We start from the raw sequence: 20,806 nt of genomic DNA, 5'->3' as shown, positions 1-20,806 counted from the left end.
GAAGAAGAATGAGATGTACCCGTTGAACAACTAAGACTTTTGGGACAGGGTCACCTGATATGTGACATATATGTATAAACACACATGTACATATACATATACATATATATATTCCTTTAGCACAATTGTTAGATAATCCTAAAATTCCAGGAATATGCCTGGGTTTTCATTTCCACACAGTTGGGCTTCCTCATTGTACTTCTTAACTAGGTAGCTACATCCATATACAATGAAGACTATTTAAATATTCATCTGCTATGTCATTTCCAGAAAACCTTTCTCCGTTCACACACAAATATCCATAAAGCTGGAAGGGGTCTACTTTGGGTAGGGTCCTCAGAACTCAGTTTACTTCCAAAGCAGCTATGAGAGATTGACTTTGGGGGGAATGAAATTATTTTTTTCTCCAGTAGGAAAAGACAGGTGAAGAAAAATGAGATGTATCTTGACTTTGCTGGAACCAGATGCTTTTGTATTGCCAATAGTCACCACCAAATTGTCTTGAGAGAGGCCTACCCAAAGTCTTTCATAAAATGACTAGAATACTTGGGATCCATTGTCTAGCATGGTATAATTTTGCCTTAACTATGAATCTAGCTGGAAAAGATCCAAGAACCGTTGGAAAGGCATGCATTAGGTCTTTCATGGCCTAGGGCAGCCCTCATCCTAATCTATGTCTCATCTTCAGATATAGATCTCATCAGCTCATCTTAGAAGGTTGCCTTCTAAGGCTGATGGCCATATAGTCAATAGTCATGCTGCCTTTTTCAATAATATAAATTATCTTAAAACAATTGGGCTAGTGTTCAGTGTGTTGGTTAGTTTTGTTGTACTGCTCTTTTTTTCAGGAGGACAGTTCATGATTGGGGTGAGGGGAGGATGAACTACATGGAGACTTCGGATGAACAAAGCTAGCACCTACTCCCCTCCCCTAATCATGGACTGGCCTCCTGAAAGCTATCCCACAATCAAGATATACTCCCAGTTAGCAGGATCCAGCCAAAATCCCAGCTCCCCAAAGGACATATCTTGAAGGAAAAGATAATTAAATAGTTTAGCAAAACAATTACAAGAAACTATAAACAAACCCCACTCCTCCACTGCCACACAAGGTTACACTCTTCCCCACATCACCACACCACATGGGATGTGCTGTGTGACCTTGGGCAAGTACTTAACCCCATTTGCCTTGCCTTCCTCCCTCCAAAAAAAAATATATGGGATATGTATGCATGTGCATACATATGTATAAATATACACACATATACACATATTGGACTCTCTCTATATGTGTGCGTATACAGCTGAGGCAGGGACTAGGTATCCAAGTCAAGTCAATAAGCATTTATTAAATGCCTACTGTATGCCAGCATTTTGCTAAGTACTAAGAGTACAAATGTTGGCACAAAAATTCCACCATGGGGAAGCAATATAATATAATATAATATAATATAATATAATATAATTCCTTGCCTCTATACAAATCAGGCTAATCTTTCCTTAAAAGTTATTAAAAACTATTTCTGAGACTTGATTGGCTCAGGAGACTACAGGATTAGGCTATTAACACCATCAGTTCCTGGTTAATCAATTACAAACAGCCAAGAGGAGCTCAAGGAAGGTTCTGATGCTTGGCCAGTTAGACCAGGATGGGCAGCTCAGAGGCAGAAGAGCTTCACTCATCTCATTCGTCTTGCAGTATCCTTGATGCATGTCTTTATCAAATATCCTTCTCCTGATATGGCTAAGTTAATTTCCTTTGGTTAACCGTGGAATGACTTACAAGTGTCTCCTTTCATTCTAATATCGAATAAAAACTGCCAAGTCAGGCCCAGTTCAGAACCCTTGGTGTTGCTGCCCAGGACTGGAACTGAAGTAGGTTGGGAAGTAGAGAAGAAACTGACCTGGATTAGCTTCCAGAATTTCCAGGGTTTTTTTTAGCAAAGCCTAGAGGCTATATAAATGTCAGTAATTAATCTTTTCATGGAATATCTTTTGTTCATTTTTTTTATTTATCAGCTAGAGGAATCTCTTCAATGATTCTTTTCCCTGACTTCTCTGGGAAGCTAAGAAGGATCTTTCATTTCTCTCGACACTCAAAGCACATTATAACTCTCTAATGTCACCTGCCACATATTACCACATATTGTTAAATGTATACATGCCTTCCCTACAATATCATAAGTGACTTGAGCACAGGGATCTTGATTTTACAGCCTTCATTAGGCAATGTACGTGATAGATGTTCAATCAGCTATTTCTTGAGTAAATATTTTCGATTGTGTCCTGTGAGGCAGGCTCTTCAGGGTCTCACTTCCTAGCCTGCTTCTCCTTCAGAATGGCATTGCTATTAGCAGGTCAGCTTGAGAAGTCTGCAGGTGATTTCCTGTGAAAGTGCGGATACCAAGGCAGGTGTCAAGGATTGTGCATGATTTCAGTAAAATGGAGGCCATAAATGGCCCTGATTTGGCTCAGAGTAACTTAAAGCCATTCCACCCTCTGCAGCAGAGGTCACTAAAGGTAAAGAAAATGACTGAGATTCTATAGCATAGCTATCCTTCCTCCCTATCAGTAGTCTGCCTGACTCACCAAATCCTCTAGGTGCAGTGTTTGTGCTGTGTGATTTTGATGAAAACTAACCTTCAAACATTATTTTAAGGTTTTCAAATCACTTCCCTTCACTATTTCATCTGATCATTACAGCTGGGGGTGCAAGGAAAGAGTGATGAACTTGGACTAAAGAACCCAAATTTGCATCAAGACTCTGCCACTTGCTACCTACTTAATCGTTCTGGGCCCCAGTTTCCTTCTGTGAAAATGAAAGGGTTAAACTAGATGACCTCTAAGGTTCCTTGCAGTTCTAAATCCACGATCCTTTGATTCTGCGAACTCTGGTAGGTAGGTAGGCAAGGTATTATAGGTGCTATTCTCCCCTTTATACAGCTATGCTCTGTGATCTCTAAAGGTGAGAGAAAATACCAACGGTTCTTTGTGGACTCTCCTTGATCTAGGTCTTTGCACTCTGGGCTGTCTGTAAGCGGGGAAAGGAATGGAGCAGCAAATGGGACTACATTCGGTGGCTTTGGGTGGACAAGAGCGGAAGGACTTGGTTGGGGCAGGGATCCACCCGGTCTGGATAGGTCTCTCAGTCAATCTACATGTGTCTTCCTCCATTAAAGGCCACTTCTCAGTCCTTCCTCCAGTCCCAGCCCGGCCCCACCCGATCCACACGTGGGTTCCCGCACGTCCGCTCCCAGCCCCCTTGACGTCAGCTTTTCTCAGGCACATATAAGGCCCCTCCCGCCAGCCAGACTCGCGCGAGTCTGGGAGCGGCAGTCTCACATCCAAATCAGAACTTTCGCAGCCTGACCAGCAACCTCGGTTCGAGTTTGGGTATTTTGGGGAAGCAAACGGGGCAGGGAGGGAAAGATGCAAAAGCAACCGGGAGATCAGTGGATCTGGCTCCCAGGGTGGGGAGGGATAGGGAGGGTTTTTACTGGCGGGAGTGGGGTGGTGGTGGTCTAACTTAGTGTGCTGTGGGCCTAGGGGTCCAAAGAGGTCCTGGTTCTGAGCCGACTCGATACTTCCCCGGCCAAGGCATGGGATGGATCAGTTTTGGGCCACCCTGTCTGTCCAGAAATGACTTAGGAATGCTGGCATGGTCTCGTGCTCTGGACCACGCAGCCCACTCTGTTCGGTTTCCATTGACCTCTGGCCCCAGCGTGCCAAAGCTCATATCGTAGTTTTATTTCCCTGTGGCCAGCCCCCTAGTTCTCGTGTACCCTTGGTATAAGCTGAGGCTGCGAGTTTTCACCTGGACGGGGTAAGAGTCGGAGCCTGTGATTGGCACTCCCTTTGGACCTCTGGGCCATGTGGGGTTGAATAGTCGGACCAATAGACTTACTTTAGTGACTGCTTTTTTGTTTCCGTCCCACTACGCGCCGAGCGGGGGAAGGGGTGGAGAGGCTTTCAGAGACCCATTGGCCAAATGGCAGTCCCCCAGGAATCCGGGCAAGGGTGGTGCATTTCCCCACCTTGTACGTGCAGTGTACTGTGGATCCTGAAGGAGCTTCGGCTGCCTAGGGGAGGAGAGGGACTACTAGAGAGGAAAAGCCCAATCTGCTTTCTCAGTCTGATCTGAGAGCGAAAGCTGCCCGGAGACTTCCCGAGGGAAAGCATGCTCAGAGATAGAATGGGTTATTAAGGCAGAGACTACTAAAAGCACACCGAGGTGGGGGAGGGGATGAAAGGGAAGTCTCTCTATCCTGTACCCTCGCCCTGCTGGCCGCTTGCTGAAGCGCTGAAGCCTTTGGCTTGGAGTCCTAAGTCCCAGCAACCCATGCTTTTATTAAACGTCTTTGTGCCAGGTGCAGGAGCTCCAGGACCAATGTGCTCGGAAGATGAGCTCCTTAACGGCAGGATAATCCCCCTTGGCGAGAGTTGCCTTGTAACGGGGAGACTTGATTTCAAGTGAGGGACCGCGGCTTAAATTCCCCTGGGGGTTTTTGCTGGACTGATTTGTAAAATAAATCCGTGATGGTGCTTGAGGGTTTGACCTTTTCCTTAGAGGAACCTCCCCCCCACCTTTTGTCTAGTGTTAAGTCTCCGACATCTTTAACCCGTACTGTGTTAGAACCAGTCACAGAAAACTCAATTCGACATTTCATATAACCAAATCGATGGCTCTGAATTTTGCACGCAACCTGTATATTGTCAGAACTTAAGCAATGAGAGAATGTTGTTGGTTTAAAGTGTTCTTCCACATCACTAATAATACGGACTGGGAATAACCGGGAGATTTGGGTCAAGGCCCCCTGCAACTGTGTTGTACTGGGCAAGTCACTTAGTCTTTACGGGATTATTTCTAGTTCTCTGTAAATGGAAGAGGTCGAACTGGAGATCTTTTAAAGGCTCTTGGAGCTTTGACTTGGTTTAGAATTACAGCTTAAGGCTGAGGCTTGATAGAGCTTTGGCTGTTGGACTGAACTCTGGAAGTAGTTTTTGCTTCTTGATCTTGCCAGTTTCATTCTTTACGAGTGTCTGCTGCTTGGACAAGATGCATTTGCAATCAACTAAGAACTATTTGAGTGCCGCCTATATATATACATACATACGTATATATATACACATATGTATATGTATGTGTGTGTATATATATATATATATATATATGTGTTCCAGGCACTGCCTAAGGCTGTAAATGCCATTTATTATATGGAGTATTACTTTTTATGACATTTAATATATGTAGTTATATACTATACGGAGAACTATAGATACCATACATATTATGTTCATTATGTGTAGGGTTACTTTTATTATGAGATTTATTATAGGAATACATATAGTTCTAGATAACCTTAGATATGGTGTTACATTTAACCACACCCAATATATGTGCTTCCTATTAGCTTATCATTAGCTACAACCACACACTCACAAAATCCTAAAAGATTGAGGGATTAGATTTCAAAATCCCTTTCCTATTCTACTATCCTAAAGTTCTGGGAAATCCAAAGAAATTAATTCCTGTAACCACAGTGCTGTATTTGCAAATACAGCGTTAATGGAAGAAATTTAATTTCCTCTCCAGTGTTCGAGGCTGGTTCACCTCCTGCAACTATTTCTGAATTTCCTTTGAAGAATATTGCTTTACTGTCAGCCTATATGCTTATTGTAGGGTGTGTTGCAATAATAAAATAATGGCTGCAGAATAAAACGGAGAGTTTATAGATTCCGGTTTAATACCCTTCTAAATGATTTCCTGGTTGTCCGACCTACATCTAGTTTGAGGCTGCTAGACCCGATTCAAGTCTTCTACAATCAGCTTTTCTTGTCTTGACTTGGAGGGGATTGCTACCGATAGTCACTGCCCCTGCTTTTGAGTTTTTCCAAAGGGAGCAGAATTTTATGGTTACGGGGGAGGAGTTCATTGAAACCCGCAGCATCCCATTCCTTGAGGTGTCCTGGGCGCCGGAGCTAAGTCCCTTGAAAAAAGGAAGCCTGTATCTCTGAATTCTGAAATTGGGGCGGGGCGGGGGAGATAGTTATGCATACCACCATTCCCTTCCCCTAGGCCCTTTTCTTTCCCTCTGGTAGGCCATAGACCCATGAAAGCCGAACTGGGCTCCCTTCCCAAGAGAAGACGCAAATGTACCATGCTGGCCCCCTCTTCCCCCCCTCCCCCTCCCCGCGCCTGCGCAGGCCCAGAGGCAGTCCCCTGGGACTTGGCCTGAGCTGGGGAGGGAGGCAAGAGTTGCGCATGTGCAATGCTGGTGGTAGCCTGCCTCGGGGTCTTGTCCCCTAGACCGTTAATGGCAGTTTCCCTTTACTCACGCTGTTCCCCACGTGAACTGCCAGACAGAGCAGTGTGTTGTCAGCTCCCCTGTGCTAAGAGAACTGGAGTAGGAGTGCCATTCAACTTCTTGTCACAGACAAAGGCAACAGTGAAATACCTTTCTAAAAAGCAGCTTGGAAGTCGATGGGGCAAGATGGCTTCAGGAGGCTACACTTATCAACAAACAACCTTTGTTTGTGTGAAGGCAAAGGTGAGGGGTTGGAGCCTCCCCATCACTGCCCCCCAACTTAGACCTTTCACTACCTCCCCCATCCTTGCCTCCTTTTTTTATCTGGTCCCCTCCCTCACTTCAGAGGTTCCTTTGTCTTTACAAGCTACATGCCTACAATAGCAAGGACAGACTTGAGCAAGCCTGCCAACAGTCAGTGTAGTTAGTATGGTTAAGTAACTCATGATAATAGTGTGATTAGCTCCAACAGTGAAATGACATGATTTTTTTTAAACCTTCATTCTCCCAGATATCTCCCCAGAAATCTCCCAAAATGGCATCTACTGTCAAGGATCAGCTGATTTTGAATGTCCTAAAGGAAGAACAGGTTCCCCAGAACAAGATCACTGTTGTTGGGGTTGGTGCAGTTGGCATGGCATGTGCCATCAGTATTTTAACAAAGGTAAGTAATAGTCCTGTGGGTCAGAGGCCCATTCATAGGAATGATGCCATGTACTTAGTAGGAGCTGATTGACTCCACAAGCATTTTATTAAGTGCTAGGCACTGAGAATAAAAAAAAAGACAAAAATAAGGGCAGTTTCTACCCACAAGGAGCTTATTTTCTTGAGGGAAGACAGCATCTGCAGAAGTTCACAAAGGGATTTAAATACCATACCAGGAAGTTTGCATTGAAGCTCCTTAAGTGTGGGAGGGGGGAGAATATGATAAAAATCTACATAGTTCATGTTATCTGTGTAGATCTTCAGATATCTAGATGTACTTTATATATAAAGTAATTAAGGTTTATTTATGTCTAAACTAGAGTGGATTGTACTGTGTCCTGTGATATATTTCTTACTCACTGAAGCGGAACCTGCTGTCAACTACAAGGCCTCTCTCCACACTTGCAATTTACCCCACAACTATTGTCAATTGGAGCTTGTGAGCTAGGTGTGGGATGTAAGTGCTTGGGGCTACCTAGAGGTAGGATTGGAACCCAGGTCTTCTGACTCCAGTGCTAGTGTTCTTCCCTTTGCCCCCTTTTAAAGCAGATCATTTCAGCACAGGTGTGCCAATAGTGTGAATTTTGAAGCGTTTCCTGTTTACTGTCTTGTATAAGAAGGCAACATAGGGTAATAGGCACAAATCTGGTTACTTACCTAATTCACAACATTGTAAACATCAAAATAACTAAAGCACTTAGTAAAAGGTAAAAATGAATCATAAATATATGCTTCTATTATGTGTCAAGGTAATTTTTTTAAGCTGAAGGTAAATTCTTATTCAACTGCAGGAAACATTTTTAAAAGCTGAGTAATGATTTTATCTGTTTTCCCTGGTATCACACACTCAGATGTGAAACTGCTTTATGGTTTTTTTCATATTAGCGACAGACAATAAAAGAATAAACTGAGTGAGCTATTTTGAAATCTTAGTACCAGTTGGCTTAATCAACAGAAAGTTAAAAGTCAGATCATAATACTCTTTTAAAAAATTGTTTGAACAAGAGAAAGAGACATTTAATGTAATCAATTACACATTTGAGTCAGTCCTCAACTTGAAAATGAATTTAATTCCAAGTGTGTAAACTGTCTCTTTGGAGCTTGGAATTTTTTCCATAGAAACAATGTTAATAAAAGGTAAATTGGGTTGCTGGACTAGCACAAAAGCCAATTGAAACATTGCTGCTGAATGGGTCATTCTTTATCAACTAACCACCTTTTATAACATTGTTTCTATTAGGAAAGTGGGTTTTGAGCTCCTTGAAGATTTAAAAAAAATAAATTCGTGCCACAAATTCTAGTCATCAGAGAAGCTGCATCTTCTAGCAGGGATTTTTACAGGATTTGAGGTTATGAGTAGGTAGAAGCCGCAGTCAGGAAAAGGAGATTTTATACCCCTTGCAACAGAAGTTCCAGTGTTTTGGTAATAAAGTTCTGCCTTTGTGAAAGGCATTGTAGGGGCTTCTTCAACTCTGGTTTTCACAATAGTGACAGTGAGGACTCTGGGCAAGGCTTCAGCTGCCGATGGGAACTAGAGGGACAGAAGGGAAGCAGCAGCATATTAATCTGTTATAATACGTCAAATTTTCAGAGGGGAGAGGGCTAGCTTGTTGTACCTTGGATCCAGGTGTTGGTATCTGGAAATTTAACAGTACCTCCTAACAAACCTTCTTAGAGCACTTTGTCTAGGATTAACACTCCCATTACTAATAATGCTGGAAAGTTTGCAGAATGCTATCTCACTCATCCTTAAGACAACCCTGTGAGGTAGGAGAAAAAAAGAAGTTAAGTGCCTTACCCAGGCTCACAGACCTACTGTCTGAGATAGGATTCAAACATGAGTCATTGTAGCCCAGATTTACTAAATTATAACCAATTTTAGGGTGAGGTCAATGTGGTTTTTGATCTTCATACCACAGTATAGTTCTTTAAATATTACAACTTCTAAGACCTGACTTTTTGGTAGTATGGCTACTCCTTCCCTGAAGGTCTTAGTGCCCTCTTTGTGAATTGCCCAGCCGCTCCCCCCCTCCCCCAAAAATGTCATCACACAGTTGGCAACCTTCTGGTTATAAGTGTCTCTGGTCCTCTGATGGCAAGCTGTCATTGTGCAAATTCTTGCGGTCTTTCCAGCTTGGTAGATCTGACATACATAGCTTGTGGTGCACTGAGTCAGCTTTCTAGAATCCAAGGTCATGATGGAGCATGAGTGTAGGATTTGAGTCAAAGGCCTTGTGCGCATGCACGCACGTGTGTGCGTACGCGTGTGTGTGAAAGAGATTTTCCGTGTTCTTGAGGAATCTAGAAAATTCCTTTTAATTGAATTATTTGAACTGAAATTAATTTAATTGAAAATATCTCTTCCAGGATTTGGCTGATGAACTTGCCCTAGTTGATGTGATAGAAGACAAACTAAAGGGAGAGATGATGGATCTCCAACATGGCAGCCTTTTCCTCAAAACACCAAAGATTGTTTCTGGCAAAGGTTAGGTTTTGTTGTTTTTTTTGGTTTTAACTGAATTTTACTTATTTCATTTATGAAGTGTTTTTTCTTCCTCCTACCTCCCCCCAGAGACCAAAAAAAGAGAAAACTCTTTAACAAACCCAGTCAAGCAAAACCAACTCCCATATTAGCCACATCTAAAAATGTCTCCTTCTGCATTACTCTATCACCTCTTCAATGTTTCATAATGTAATTCTCACAACCTAATTTCTGTTATCTTTGTGGAAAGTAATTTTTAGGAGTTCAAAGATTTATATTTTTGGCATTGATTTCTGTTAGATAATTAATTACTACCTATTTCATTTTCCTGTAAACTTTTTGAATTAAGATAGTTTGTCCATGGTATGGAAGAGATATAGTCATTACTTTTTCCCCCCAGATAATTGTAGGTTTCACATCTGTTTAATTATGTGTAAATGTTCCTCTGCTAACTTCTGGGTTGACATTGTTTCACTTTGAATAGGAAATAGAAAAAAGTCAAGGTTGCAGGAAATTCAAGGATGTGTATGTAAGATTTTGTAGGCTATCAGATTTTAAACAATTCTTAGCTTTATTATTAAGCAAAATAAAGCTAAATTGTCCCTTCCACTTTCCAGGGGTTAGGAGCATGACCTTGCCCCCCTCCCCCCTCTATCTGGGAAATCCTAAAATTTTTGACCCTCCCTACCAGAGAAATCTCAATTTTTTCTTTAGTACATTGTTATAAAATTTGAGTTGGTATTATACAATACTATACATATATATTTTATGCGTTTGAATTTCTAAACTTAGAAAATGTGTCATCTGCAGCTTCTGCAAAACTCCTAACAAAATTCCCATTTAATTTCTTATGCTGACTCTCCAATATATTGAAACCATGATGAGGAAAGTCAAGATGTAGAAGGTATTATGTTTTACATATTTTTCCCTTTTCTTTAGACTACAGTGTGACTGCACACTCAAAACTGGTCATTGTTACGGCTGGGGCACGTCAACAGGAGGGAGAAAGTCGTCTTAATTTGGTCCAGCGTAATGTGAATATCTTTAAATTCATCATTCCCAATATTGTTAAATACAGCCCTAATTGCAAGCTGCTTATTGTTTCCAATCCAGGTAAGATTTATTTGACTCCTAAGACATCTTTTGACGCAAACTTGTCTAAAATTCAAAATTGAACTATAGTAAACCTTAAGAGAGTCTGTCATATTGTAAAAATATATTTTTACTTTATCAGTTCATGTTTTCCTTTTTTTTCCTTAGGATTTTATTTCTGTTTTTTAAATAGTTATGCCCTGGTAAAACTACAATACAGAGTTTCGTGTAGTTCTCAGGAAAATGGTCTTACCATAAACAGTTACTTGTTTAAAGGGGGAATCCTGGTGTTAATGTGATGCTTCTGTTATAATCTTTTGCACCAGAGTTACGTTGGATTGTACTAGACCACACCTTTATATAAATGTTTGCTAGGTTCATTGTACTATAGATATTACAGGGATACCAAGAGTATTGATTAGGCATTATTTTTATACTCAAAGCAGTTAGCTGCCAGAGGACATTAACATATTGTCTACATTTTTTCTTCACAGTGGATATTTTAACATATGTGGCGTGGAAGCTAAGTGGCTTTCCTAAAAATCGTGTTATTGGAAGTGGTTGCAATCTGGATTCTGCCCGTTTCCGTTACCTAATGGGGGAGAGACTTGGTGTCCATTCTTCAAGTTGTCATGGATGGGTCCTTGGGGAACATGGAGACTCCAGTGGTAAGACTATCCCATAGAACCCAGAATATATTCTTAAAAAATATCAAGGGTTCTATTTTAAGTGACATTTTAAAGCTGCTTAGAACTAAATCTGAGGTCTTGTTTATCTGTAATGAATGGTTTTATGAAACCCCACCTTTTGTTAAGGAATGGGCTATGTTTTTGGCTTTATTATCTACAATTCAGTTGGTAAAAAGTGCGACTTGTCATCAGTACAACTTTTACTAACCTGATTGCAATGGTCAGCAACACTGGTGTTTATATTTTACTTGAACTGGCTAGCTCTGAAAAGGTCAGCCTTGTAATCCAAGTAGAATATGATTTATGGACTAAATTCTACCCACATCTGTCATAGCTCTCCTTATGTGGAGAAATATAATGATGCAGTGGAAAGAGTACTTGATTTAGATTCAGAAAAGATCCAAGTTCAGCTCTTGTCTTTGCTAATTACTTGCTGCATGAGCTGGGCAAGTTTTATCTCCTAGAGGGCCTATTTATATTCAGAAAGAGAATGATAATTCTTCTTCATGGGATTGTCCTGAGAAAAGTACTTAAACTTTAAAGTAGTATATAAATATGGGCTATTAAATATTTGAAGAATGTCTATTCAGGGAACCCCTAAAAATGTTTAACCAAATAGTCAATTATACAAACCTTTCACTTTTTTTGAGGTGGGGTAGGGGTCCAGCACGTTATAGAGATATTAGAAATGCCATCAAGATCATTGGAGGTAAAAGTATAATTAGTAGAAACTTAGTAGAAATTACTTCTGCTTCCTTTCTTGATCTTATAAGGCAGTTAGATGATGCTCAGGAATAAGGAGCTATAGAAAACTCCCATAATTAAATGAGAGTGGAACAACACCTTTGAGTATAGAATTAAAAGGAAATACAAAAAAAAGCAATGAACATTGACAGCATTACAGATAATGCATTTATTTAGTCTAGTTGCATACAAATCATACCATTCTTGATTTAAAAAAGAGAAAGTATATTGGTAGTTTTATCTCCATATTATGAAATATTATTACGGAAAAAAAGATTATGTAAGGGAGCAGCATTGCATTTCTTTAAGAAGGTTCTCCGAATGAAATACAGAGGGGTAAAATTAAGAGGAAAATACACAATTAAGCCATAATTCCTAATAGAATGCTTGGAAGTTAATTTGTATGTGTTGGGACTTTTTTTTTTAAGTTCCTGTATGGAGTGGTGTCAATGTTGCTGGTGTGTCTCTGAAGGGTCTTCATCCTTCTTTGGGAAGTGATGCTGATTCAGAGAATTGGAAAGATGTTCATAAACAGGTGGTTGAAAGGTTAGTAAGGATCTCGTAATACTTTAGTAGCAATTTTTTTATCTTTGTAAAATATGAAATTCCAATTTCCATTTGAATGATTTTATGTGGAAAAAACCTCCAAAAAGTCCGTTGAATGTGTTTTTTTTTTTAAGAAATGTTAAAGCTCAAAAACATTTAATGGATTCATCATTTTATCAGCAGTATTGCCTATGCCTTATCCTGTAGGATTCTAGTTCATTTTTTTTTTCCATAAATGGTCCAAAGATTTCCGTTCTCATTCATGGTGGAGACCATCATTGTTTTCAGAGATCATTATGTAAAAGGAACAAGTAACTTATTTTGTCTTTTTGTGCAGTATGAGTTTTATCCTCAAGAGAAAAACGTTCCTAGTTTCTCTATGTCTAATGCTATTATTGTAGGGTCTTCCTGACATTGCTGAACACACACGCACGCGCACACACGCACACAACACAACACAGTATGGAGCAAAAGCACCAAAAATTTCATTTAAAAAGCTCATGAATAATGTTAGGGTGAAATCCTTGAATAGGGAAGATTTCTGCTTTGTTGCGTTACCTAACTGTTCTTTGAAAACTATTTCTGCTCAATCCCTCCCCTTCTTTATTACTGGCAGTGCTTATGAGGTGATCAAGCTGAAGGGCTACACTTCCTGGGCCATTGGCTTGTCTGTGGCAGATCTGGCAGAAAGCATTATGAAAAATCTTAGGAGAGTGCATCCTATTTCCACCATGATTAAGGTAGGTACCTGTTACAGGTAAATGGTTTTAAATGGAGTTGTTGTATTTGTTTTTTGAGTGTTTCTACACATGGAAAAAAAAGTTAATAGTCACGACTATAGATTTTGGGACTTGACAATGTAGTCAATGAGTGTTTTATTTTCGATAAGTGCATTAGAACACTAATACATTGACAGGCTAGAATAGTAGAGTGTGAAGCAAGATGAAATATAATCAGGATAAATGTAAAATCCTGCAATTAGATTTACAAAATCAACTCCACAGATTATTAGAATTAATTATATTAATTATACATTATAATTAATATAATAATAATTAATATAATTAATAGAGGAGACATGGCTAGAACGTAAAACTACTCACATTTTAAGGTTTGCACAGAGCTTTCCTCTCAGTCTTGTGAGGTAGGGAGTGTGAGTATTTTTATCTCCCATCTTACCGATGAGGAGACTGATGTTCTGAGGTTAAGTGACTTATTCGACTAGTAACTTTCAGGTTCAAGTGTTGAACCTGAGTCTCGTGATTCCAAGCCTAGTATTCTTTCCACTATGCCATGGGGCCTCAGAAAGAGTTGTAAGTGTGAGTATATATAGTGAGTGTCTAGAAGTGAGTGGAGGGGACTTGAGTTCCATCATCCTCTGCCTTAGACCACATGTGGAATAGTATATGTTCTGGGTATCCTATGTTTTAGAAGGGACATGATAAGCTCTAGAATAGCGCTTCTTAAACAGTTTAAGAAGTACTGAAGGAGTTGAGTGAAAAAAGTTCAAGAAGCCCTGCTCTAGAACATGTCCAGGAGAAGAGGGCAAGATGAGGGGAAAGCCATATAAGCATTGGTTGAAGTAATTGTGCACTGTTCTGTGAAAAGAGGATGAGGCTTGTTCTGCTTGGTCATGGAGGTCAGAATTAGGAGTAACTTAAAGGCAAGCAGGTTTCAGCCCAACATGAATAAAATTTCTAGTAATAAGAGCTGGCTAAAAAAATAAGGTGCTTGGGGCAGACAAAGGGCAGAAGTAGTGGTGGTAGTAGTGAATTTTCCAGTTCTTGTCTGGAATGTTGTAAGTGGGATTCCTGATTTGGGGAAGGGTTAGATAGACTATAGATATCATAGATAATCAGAGGTTCTTTTCCAGCTTAGTAATTCTTAGTTCATGAAATAGTTTTACTTTAGGAAGAATGTCCCTTGAGCATGCTGCCAGTTAAAAAAAAATAAATTATAGTCAGGTGGTTATAGAAATTGAACATTGCTTCGCTCAAAATTCCCCTTTCATAGGGAACATTTCATTGAGATAAAAAAAGGCTTCAGCTTGCAAATTGCGTTTTGGTAATATACATTTAGAATAGAAATGAAAAATGTCTAATTTGCTAAGCAGTGCACAAAAAGAAATGTATCATTTATGGACAGTAAACTAGAATGTATACATTGGAATTCAATACATAGTAATAAAATATAAAAACCACATTTATTTTATGTGGATATCTATATAAAGCATACTGGTACTTATTTGAATAGATTGGGAAGTGTGGATAATAGAGGTTAATAGACATACCTGTTGATGGTGATCTGACCCCCCTGCAAGCCCATCTTAGGCTAAAAAAGCCAATTAAACGATTCCAACTGTCTTGTTGTATTTATACTTGTCCGTTGGACAGAGTAGAAGACATCAGAGTATGGTATGTAAGAAAATATGATCTAATTTTGTCTTTCAGGGCCTATATGGCATTAATGAGGATGTCTTTCTTAGTGTCCCATGTATCTTGGGGCAGAACGGCATTTCAGATGTGGTGAAGGTAAACCTGAATCCGGAGGAGGAAAGCCGTTTAAAGAAGAGCGCAGATACTCTTTGGGGAATCCAGAAGGAGCTGCAATTTTAAAACCTTTTAATGTGCCGCCATCAAGAGAGAACAGTCGTTGAGGGGTTATGTATGACGCACTTTTCAAATAGGTCAAATCTTTCCTCTGATTAGTGATTGAACACCAGAAATGTAAAACCTGTGAACACACTCTAGTCTCTTCCTAAAGTTAGAAATGGGGAATAGTACAGTGTGACTACTATTTGTTAAACCCTGTTGTTGTTTGCATCTGATGCTGGATGTGACTTGTATAGTCTCAGTAGTTGGCATCAAGCAGAGCCGGCGCCCCACAGGTATATGAACTACCTGCCATGTATGTAGGTGCTATAGATTCCCATAGGTCCAGAAGACAACACTCCTGGATACAAAACACCACACAGTAGTAATTCTTTATTGATGCATTGATTACTTTTGTGTTCCCCTTCATTAGGGCTCTACAGCAGGCACTATGTATCACCTTTCCAGAGGACCTGATTTTGTCTATATTTATATATATATATCTCAATAGTTGTAAATTTCCATATTATATAAAAAGATCTGTATATGTACAATGATGCAATCAATTACTCAAGTGTCATACTAACCCTAAATACTGAATAAACAACAAATAAATAATTCAACAAAGAGATAATCAGTTTATTCCATTTTAGGCTGAGATGTTAGGCTTAAAAGTTTCAGATGTTGCTTAGTCTGAGAAAAGAAAAAAAAATAGAGATCAAGATTAGAGGGGTATAACAAGTCAGCATTGGCACAGACACTTCAATAGATGTGTAATCTCATCAGTGTGGGTACTCTTTCCCCTTCCAACAGTGTGGCTCACAACCATTCATGCCTTCCTGTCTTGAGTAACTCCCATGTCCTGAATTTAGGATCTGCTTAATTTGTTAGGAACCTCCCTCTAGCTCTTCTGACATCAAGTGGATACCAATGGAATACATTCACTGGTTATCTTTTTATAACTTGATTATTGGGAAAATAAGTTTAATGTGAAGGTATATGCAGAACCTATATCAGATTACATGCCGGGTGGGGGAGGGGGTAGGAGAGGGAAGGGGAGAAAATTTGGAACTCAAACTTGTGGAACTGACTGTTGTAAACTTAAAAAAAAATACAAAAAAAAGGAAAATGGTGAAATACAAAAAGTTATGTGTGTACATAAAACAAACTGCACCCCACCCCCCCTGCCCATATTACTGCCAATCACCTACCATCACGTACCAGCTCATCTCTTTTTTGGTCGTACATTTCTCTGCCAAATCTTGTACCATTTCTGCATTCTTCCTTTGTAGTATTGCAGTTAGTTCTCTATATGTACCTTTCTGTTGCCCTTTTTTTAGTTTGTTCATTTTAGTTGGTCATTACTGAAACTATTACACAAAGATGATAATTGAAATCTTGGGTGTGAATTAACTTCCAGTTGAGTACAAAAAGAATAGAGGAAGAACAGGGATCCTCAAATAGCTTTCAACAAATACTGGAGAGCCTATGATGCGCAGATGCGCTGTAGTAAACTTTCACATTTTTTTTCCCACTGGGGAAATACAAAGAAATGCTACATGCCATAAATTGATTCAAAGAAGGGAGCGATCACTTCTGGATGGGGGCATCCGGAAGAAGGACCAGGGTTTCATAGAGGAATATTTTATCTAGGCCTTGGGCTTTAATAGGTTATCAAGGGTGGGGACCCAGGAGGCAATAAGGAAGAAAGGGAATAAAGGGTGTGGAAAACACACCCAAGCAAAAACTGCCAAATCTTGGCACTAATTTTTTTTTGAACTGTATGACCTTGGGTAAGTTACTTGACCTCTGCCTTATTTTCCTCTATAAAATGACAGTTGAACTAGATATAATCACTGAGGTTCCTTTGAGCTGTGATTTGATGATCCTGGGAACAAATATGTCAATTTTAGCAATCTTAGCAAAGTAGATGCAGGTGCATCCTTGATGTTGATTCTAGGTCTCCTGTCAAATATTTTTTATCTACATACTTTAAAATGTGTTTCTTTTTAATAAAGTATGTGCTTATGTCATGTTTAAATCAATTCCTATTCTGTGAGGTCAGAGTTGTCACTTTGCTAAAAATTCAAGTTTACCTGATTAGAAGTAAAAGAAACAGTACCAGGACTATAACAATGTAAATAGAATAACAAAATACTAACAACTGAACACAGTGCTAAAAAAGGACCGACTGGGCCCCAAAGAAGAGATAGGAAAATGTGCCTCACACTCTTCTTTTTGGAGGTGAGGAGGTTACTAATATGTTGTCTGATTCTGATGTTTTGGTTAGTTTTGCTGATTTTTTTTCTTTGTTATAAGGGATGGCTATTTGGGGGCAGAGAAGACCGTATTGGAAGATGAAGGTGATATGAGAACAAAAGATAAAAAAAACTTAGAAGTTCACGTTATCCATACTCTGGAATATGCATTGTTCTTAAACATTTTTCAAATTACTTGAATTCTGAGTTTGAGTTCTGAGACCAAAAAGCAAACAAACAAAAAAACTAATCAAAAATACAGTTCTTGCTCTCCTGGCATTTTTATTACATATAAAATTTCAAGAAGATAGCTGCAACAATCAGGGGTTTCAGGAAAGCCATGTTCTAGGAGGTAGCACTTAAGATTTTTTTTTAAATTCTGAAATTCTCAAATATCAAGCCCTTCCAAATGTACAAAAGAAAAAAGATCATACAAGAAACTGCAAATGTGTTACTACAGCTTGCTTTTCAAGTATGTATAAATTCAACATATAACTTTCAAAACTGTCCTGTTTGTGATTTCTCTTAGCCTTTCTTAGGTTTTCTTCCGCTCATTCTTGGAAAAAAAAACATTCAAATGATACTTTTCTTTCTAGGAAAAACTACCTCTAACCTCCCTTCTCCCAACCAATTTCCTTCCTCCTTAATGCACGTTGGGGGAAAAAAAAAAAGCAAAACAAAACCCACGTAAGCCAATATGCATAGTCAAACAGAACAAAACCTAACGTTGACCAAGTGCAAAAACAGACATCTCATTCTGCACCCAGAGTGCTATACCACTCTGGTCAGGACTTCGGTAGCATCTTGCCTCATCATCTGCTCAATCATGGTTCTTAAATCTTTCAAAGTGGCTTATTTTTTCCACGTTGTAGTCATTGTATAAATTGTTCTGGTTCTGCTCACTTCTTTGCATCGGTTCACTTAAGCCTATCCAGCTTTCTTTGAAACTGTCTCCACTTATTATGGAGAAATAATATTCCACTACATCCTCTGGACTCTGCTTTAAAGAAAGAGAGGGTTCTAAGTTTCTTTTAATGGAGTTCACATTTCCAAAGCGCTTTTCCCTCTCCAGTCTCATTTTGGCTTAACAAACTAACAATAGTATCTCCAATTCAGAGATAAAGGTAATGTGAAATAGAAAGACTATTCTTTAGGCTTCCTCCTAGCACATGGAGGCACTCAAGGGGCTCTCACAGGAGGAGGCGGTCTGTACCCGAGGGAGATGAAGGGACCCCCAAAGTATTCCAGCTTGTTGGAGAAATGTGGCAATGCCCATCACCACGTGGGACTTCAGGGGTGGGAGACATCAGTCTCGCTCCCCGGCTCCGGGGGCGCTCTGCTGCGCAGGCGCACCGGCGTACGGTGCTTCCTTAAGGCGTCTCAGACCGGAAGCACCTCCCCTCCGGGTTTTGGCTCTGCAGTCGGCTCTGCGGGAACAGCTGGTTTTTGCGCAAGCGCAGGCAGGCTTGGAAGGGAGCCCGCCAAGGACTGTGCGCATGCGTGAGCAGGAGGGCGCGTGGCGGGTAACGGTAGCTGTAGGCCTTCTACACGCAGTTGTTCTGTTAAACCGGCCACTCAGTTGGTGTCGCGAGAGATACTGGTGTAGCGGGTCCGCAGCTGACCGACCCCAGGGTCAGGGAGAGAAGCCCCGAGGGTGAGGGTGAGCAAGGGGGAAATGGGACTCGTTTCTTTTCAGCCAGCGTCTTTTGAGCACCTTATGTGGGCAAGGCCCGGGATAGGCCCGTCCGCGAGGGGAGGGTGGCGGGGCCTGGCCTCGATGGGTGTGCCGTGGAATGGGGGGAACAGGCTCCTCCCACGGAAATAAAACTTTGATAAAAGTGAGAGAACCAGGCAGAGCGCTGCCAACCGGCATTTATTAAGTGCCTACTGTGTACCAGGCACTTTGCCAAATGCTGGGAATTCAAAGGAACCGCCTCCCCCCAAAAAAAAATCACAAACCCAACCCATTAACAAAAACAGCCCCTGCCTGAAAGGAGCTCACAGTTTGATGAGACGCAGCATACAAACGATGGGGAATCCCTTTCAGATAGAGGCTTGGACGGATAGTCCAGCTTGGCCTCCAAGCAGAGTAAACAAAAGGAAATACTGCAAAATAAGGCTGGAAAGATAGGTGGGTGCTGGATAGCAAAGGACCTTCAGTTCCAGTTGTATTCCCGACCAATAAAATCTTTTAATTTATTAGGCACTGGAAGTTTTTGAGTGGAACCAGAGCAAGGGTGTTAAGCAGATTACTTTGCCAGTTTCATAAAGAAGGGCATAAAAAGAAAGAGGCTGATGAGTTAGGAGCATAATTATTCTAGGGTGATTGCAGTGGGAAGGATGAGGAAGGTGGGGGGAAGAACTTGAGGGATAGTAAAGTAAAATTTTCAGAGAAAAGATGAGTAGACCCACTGTTGTCTCCAAATTGACTAGATACCAGTTTGTCCCTCTGACCTGGTTGTCTTCTCTTGTTTTGCTTGTTTGCTTCCCCGTTGTATTGTTCTTCTATATACCTTCAGACATCTTGGATTTTTTTTTTATACCTTTGGATATCATGCATTTTAAACAATTAGATTAATATGTTGGATGGTTAAAAGTTTAAAATGTTGATGACAATTTGCTGATACTGTTCAATGTCTACTGCTTAAAATTACTTGAAATCTCCCTTTCAGATTTCCAAAATGGCATCAGTCAAAGAAAAACTAATTGAGAATTTTTTTAAAGAAGAGACATCTGCTCAAAATAAGGTCACCATTGTTGGGTGTGGTGCAGTTGGCATGGCATGTGCCATCAGTATCTTAATGAGGGTAAGTGATGGACCTAGCATGAAATAAAGTGGCACACGTGGTGGCACTTGATAAATGTTGACAGTGATAAGGTTAGAGACAGCATCTTCAGGAGTGTATATGTGATTTACTGAAAGATTTTGTGGTGAAGGGACCCCCTCCCAGAAGGAGCTTTGTACTTACTTGAAGAAAGTTAGTCCTGAGGAAGCCTGAACCAAAAGAGGGGTTTTAGACTTTTTCTCTGGCTCATTGCCCTCACCCTGAAATACGTGAGGGAATCTCTAAAACAGACCTTAGGTAAGGTGCATGTTTTGGGTCTTCCCAAAAGTAGGTAACTAGCTCCCTTCTAAAAAAGGTACTGTATTTGTGTTAGGTTTGTACTGTTGATTTCTTTTGCCAGAGAAAATGCTTAAACATTCAGAAGATCATTTCTTGCCTTCTCAGTGGGTGGGAGAGGTGTGGAAGGTGGGAGAGAATCTGAAACTAAAAATAAAAATAAAATTGAATTAAAAAAAAGATCCAAAAGAACATTGGTTGGTAGTTATCCTTTGTTCTCAAAGAGGACCAAAATGACATCATTATGTTGGAGTCAAGGTATAGTATGTCTG

The 20,806-nt window shown here is 40.2% G+C and overlaps 2 protein-coding genes across 5 annotated transcripts in view; both read left to right on the top strand.

Moving 5' to 3' along the window:
* Window positions 1-3,306: 3,306 nt before the first annotated feature.
* Window positions 3,307-15,783, top strand: LDHA (lactate dehydrogenase A). 2 transcript variants are annotated; one of them, XM_036763433.1, is made up of 8 exons: window positions 3,307-3,381; window positions 6,817-6,969; window positions 9,378-9,495; window positions 10,432-10,605; window positions 11,079-11,252; window positions 12,446-12,563; window positions 13,180-13,303; window positions 15,014-15,783. In XM_036763433.1, the coding sequence occupies exons 2-8, from the start codon at window positions 6,841-6,843 to the stop codon at window positions 15,176-15,178; spliced, it is 1,002 nt and encodes a 333-aa protein (XP_036619328.1). In that variant the 5' UTR covers window positions 3,307-3,381; window positions 6,817-6,840; the 3' UTR covers window positions 15,179-15,783. The 2 variants fall into 2 exon arrangements, with proteins under 2 accessions (XP_036619328.1, XP_036619329.1); XM_036763434.1 differs by having other exon boundaries at window positions 3,324-3,393.
* Window positions 15,784-18,893: 3,110 nt separating this feature from the next.
* The window catches only part of LOC118853366 (L-lactate dehydrogenase A chain-like), a 32,087-nt gene continuing 30,174 nt past the window's right edge, over window positions 18,894-20,806 (top strand). The window contains exons 1-2 of one of the 3 annotated variants that reach the window (XM_036763386.1): window positions 18,894-19,002; window positions 20,083-20,219. In XM_036763386.1, coding sequence (XP_036619281.1) covers window positions 18,909-19,002; window positions 20,083-20,219 — 231 coding nt within the window. In that variant the 5' untranslated portion in view covers window positions 18,894-18,908. Of the gene's footprint in view, window positions 19,073-20,082; window positions 20,220-20,806 lie in introns of all 3 variants that reach the window. The other 2 variants (XM_036763384.1, XM_036763385.1) reach the window with 2 other exon arrangements.

This window comes from Trichosurus vulpecula, chromosome 6, assembly GCF_011100635.1.
Source record: "Trichosurus vulpecula isolate mTriVul1 chromosome 6, mTriVul1.pri, whole genome shotgun sequence".
In the NCBI taxonomy this organism is placed as follows: domain Eukaryota; kingdom Metazoa; phylum Chordata; class Mammalia; order Diprotodontia; family Phalangeridae; genus Trichosurus; species Trichosurus vulpecula.
Note: the sequence above shows the minus strand (reverse complement) of the source record. Positions and strands in the feature narration are given on the sequence as shown.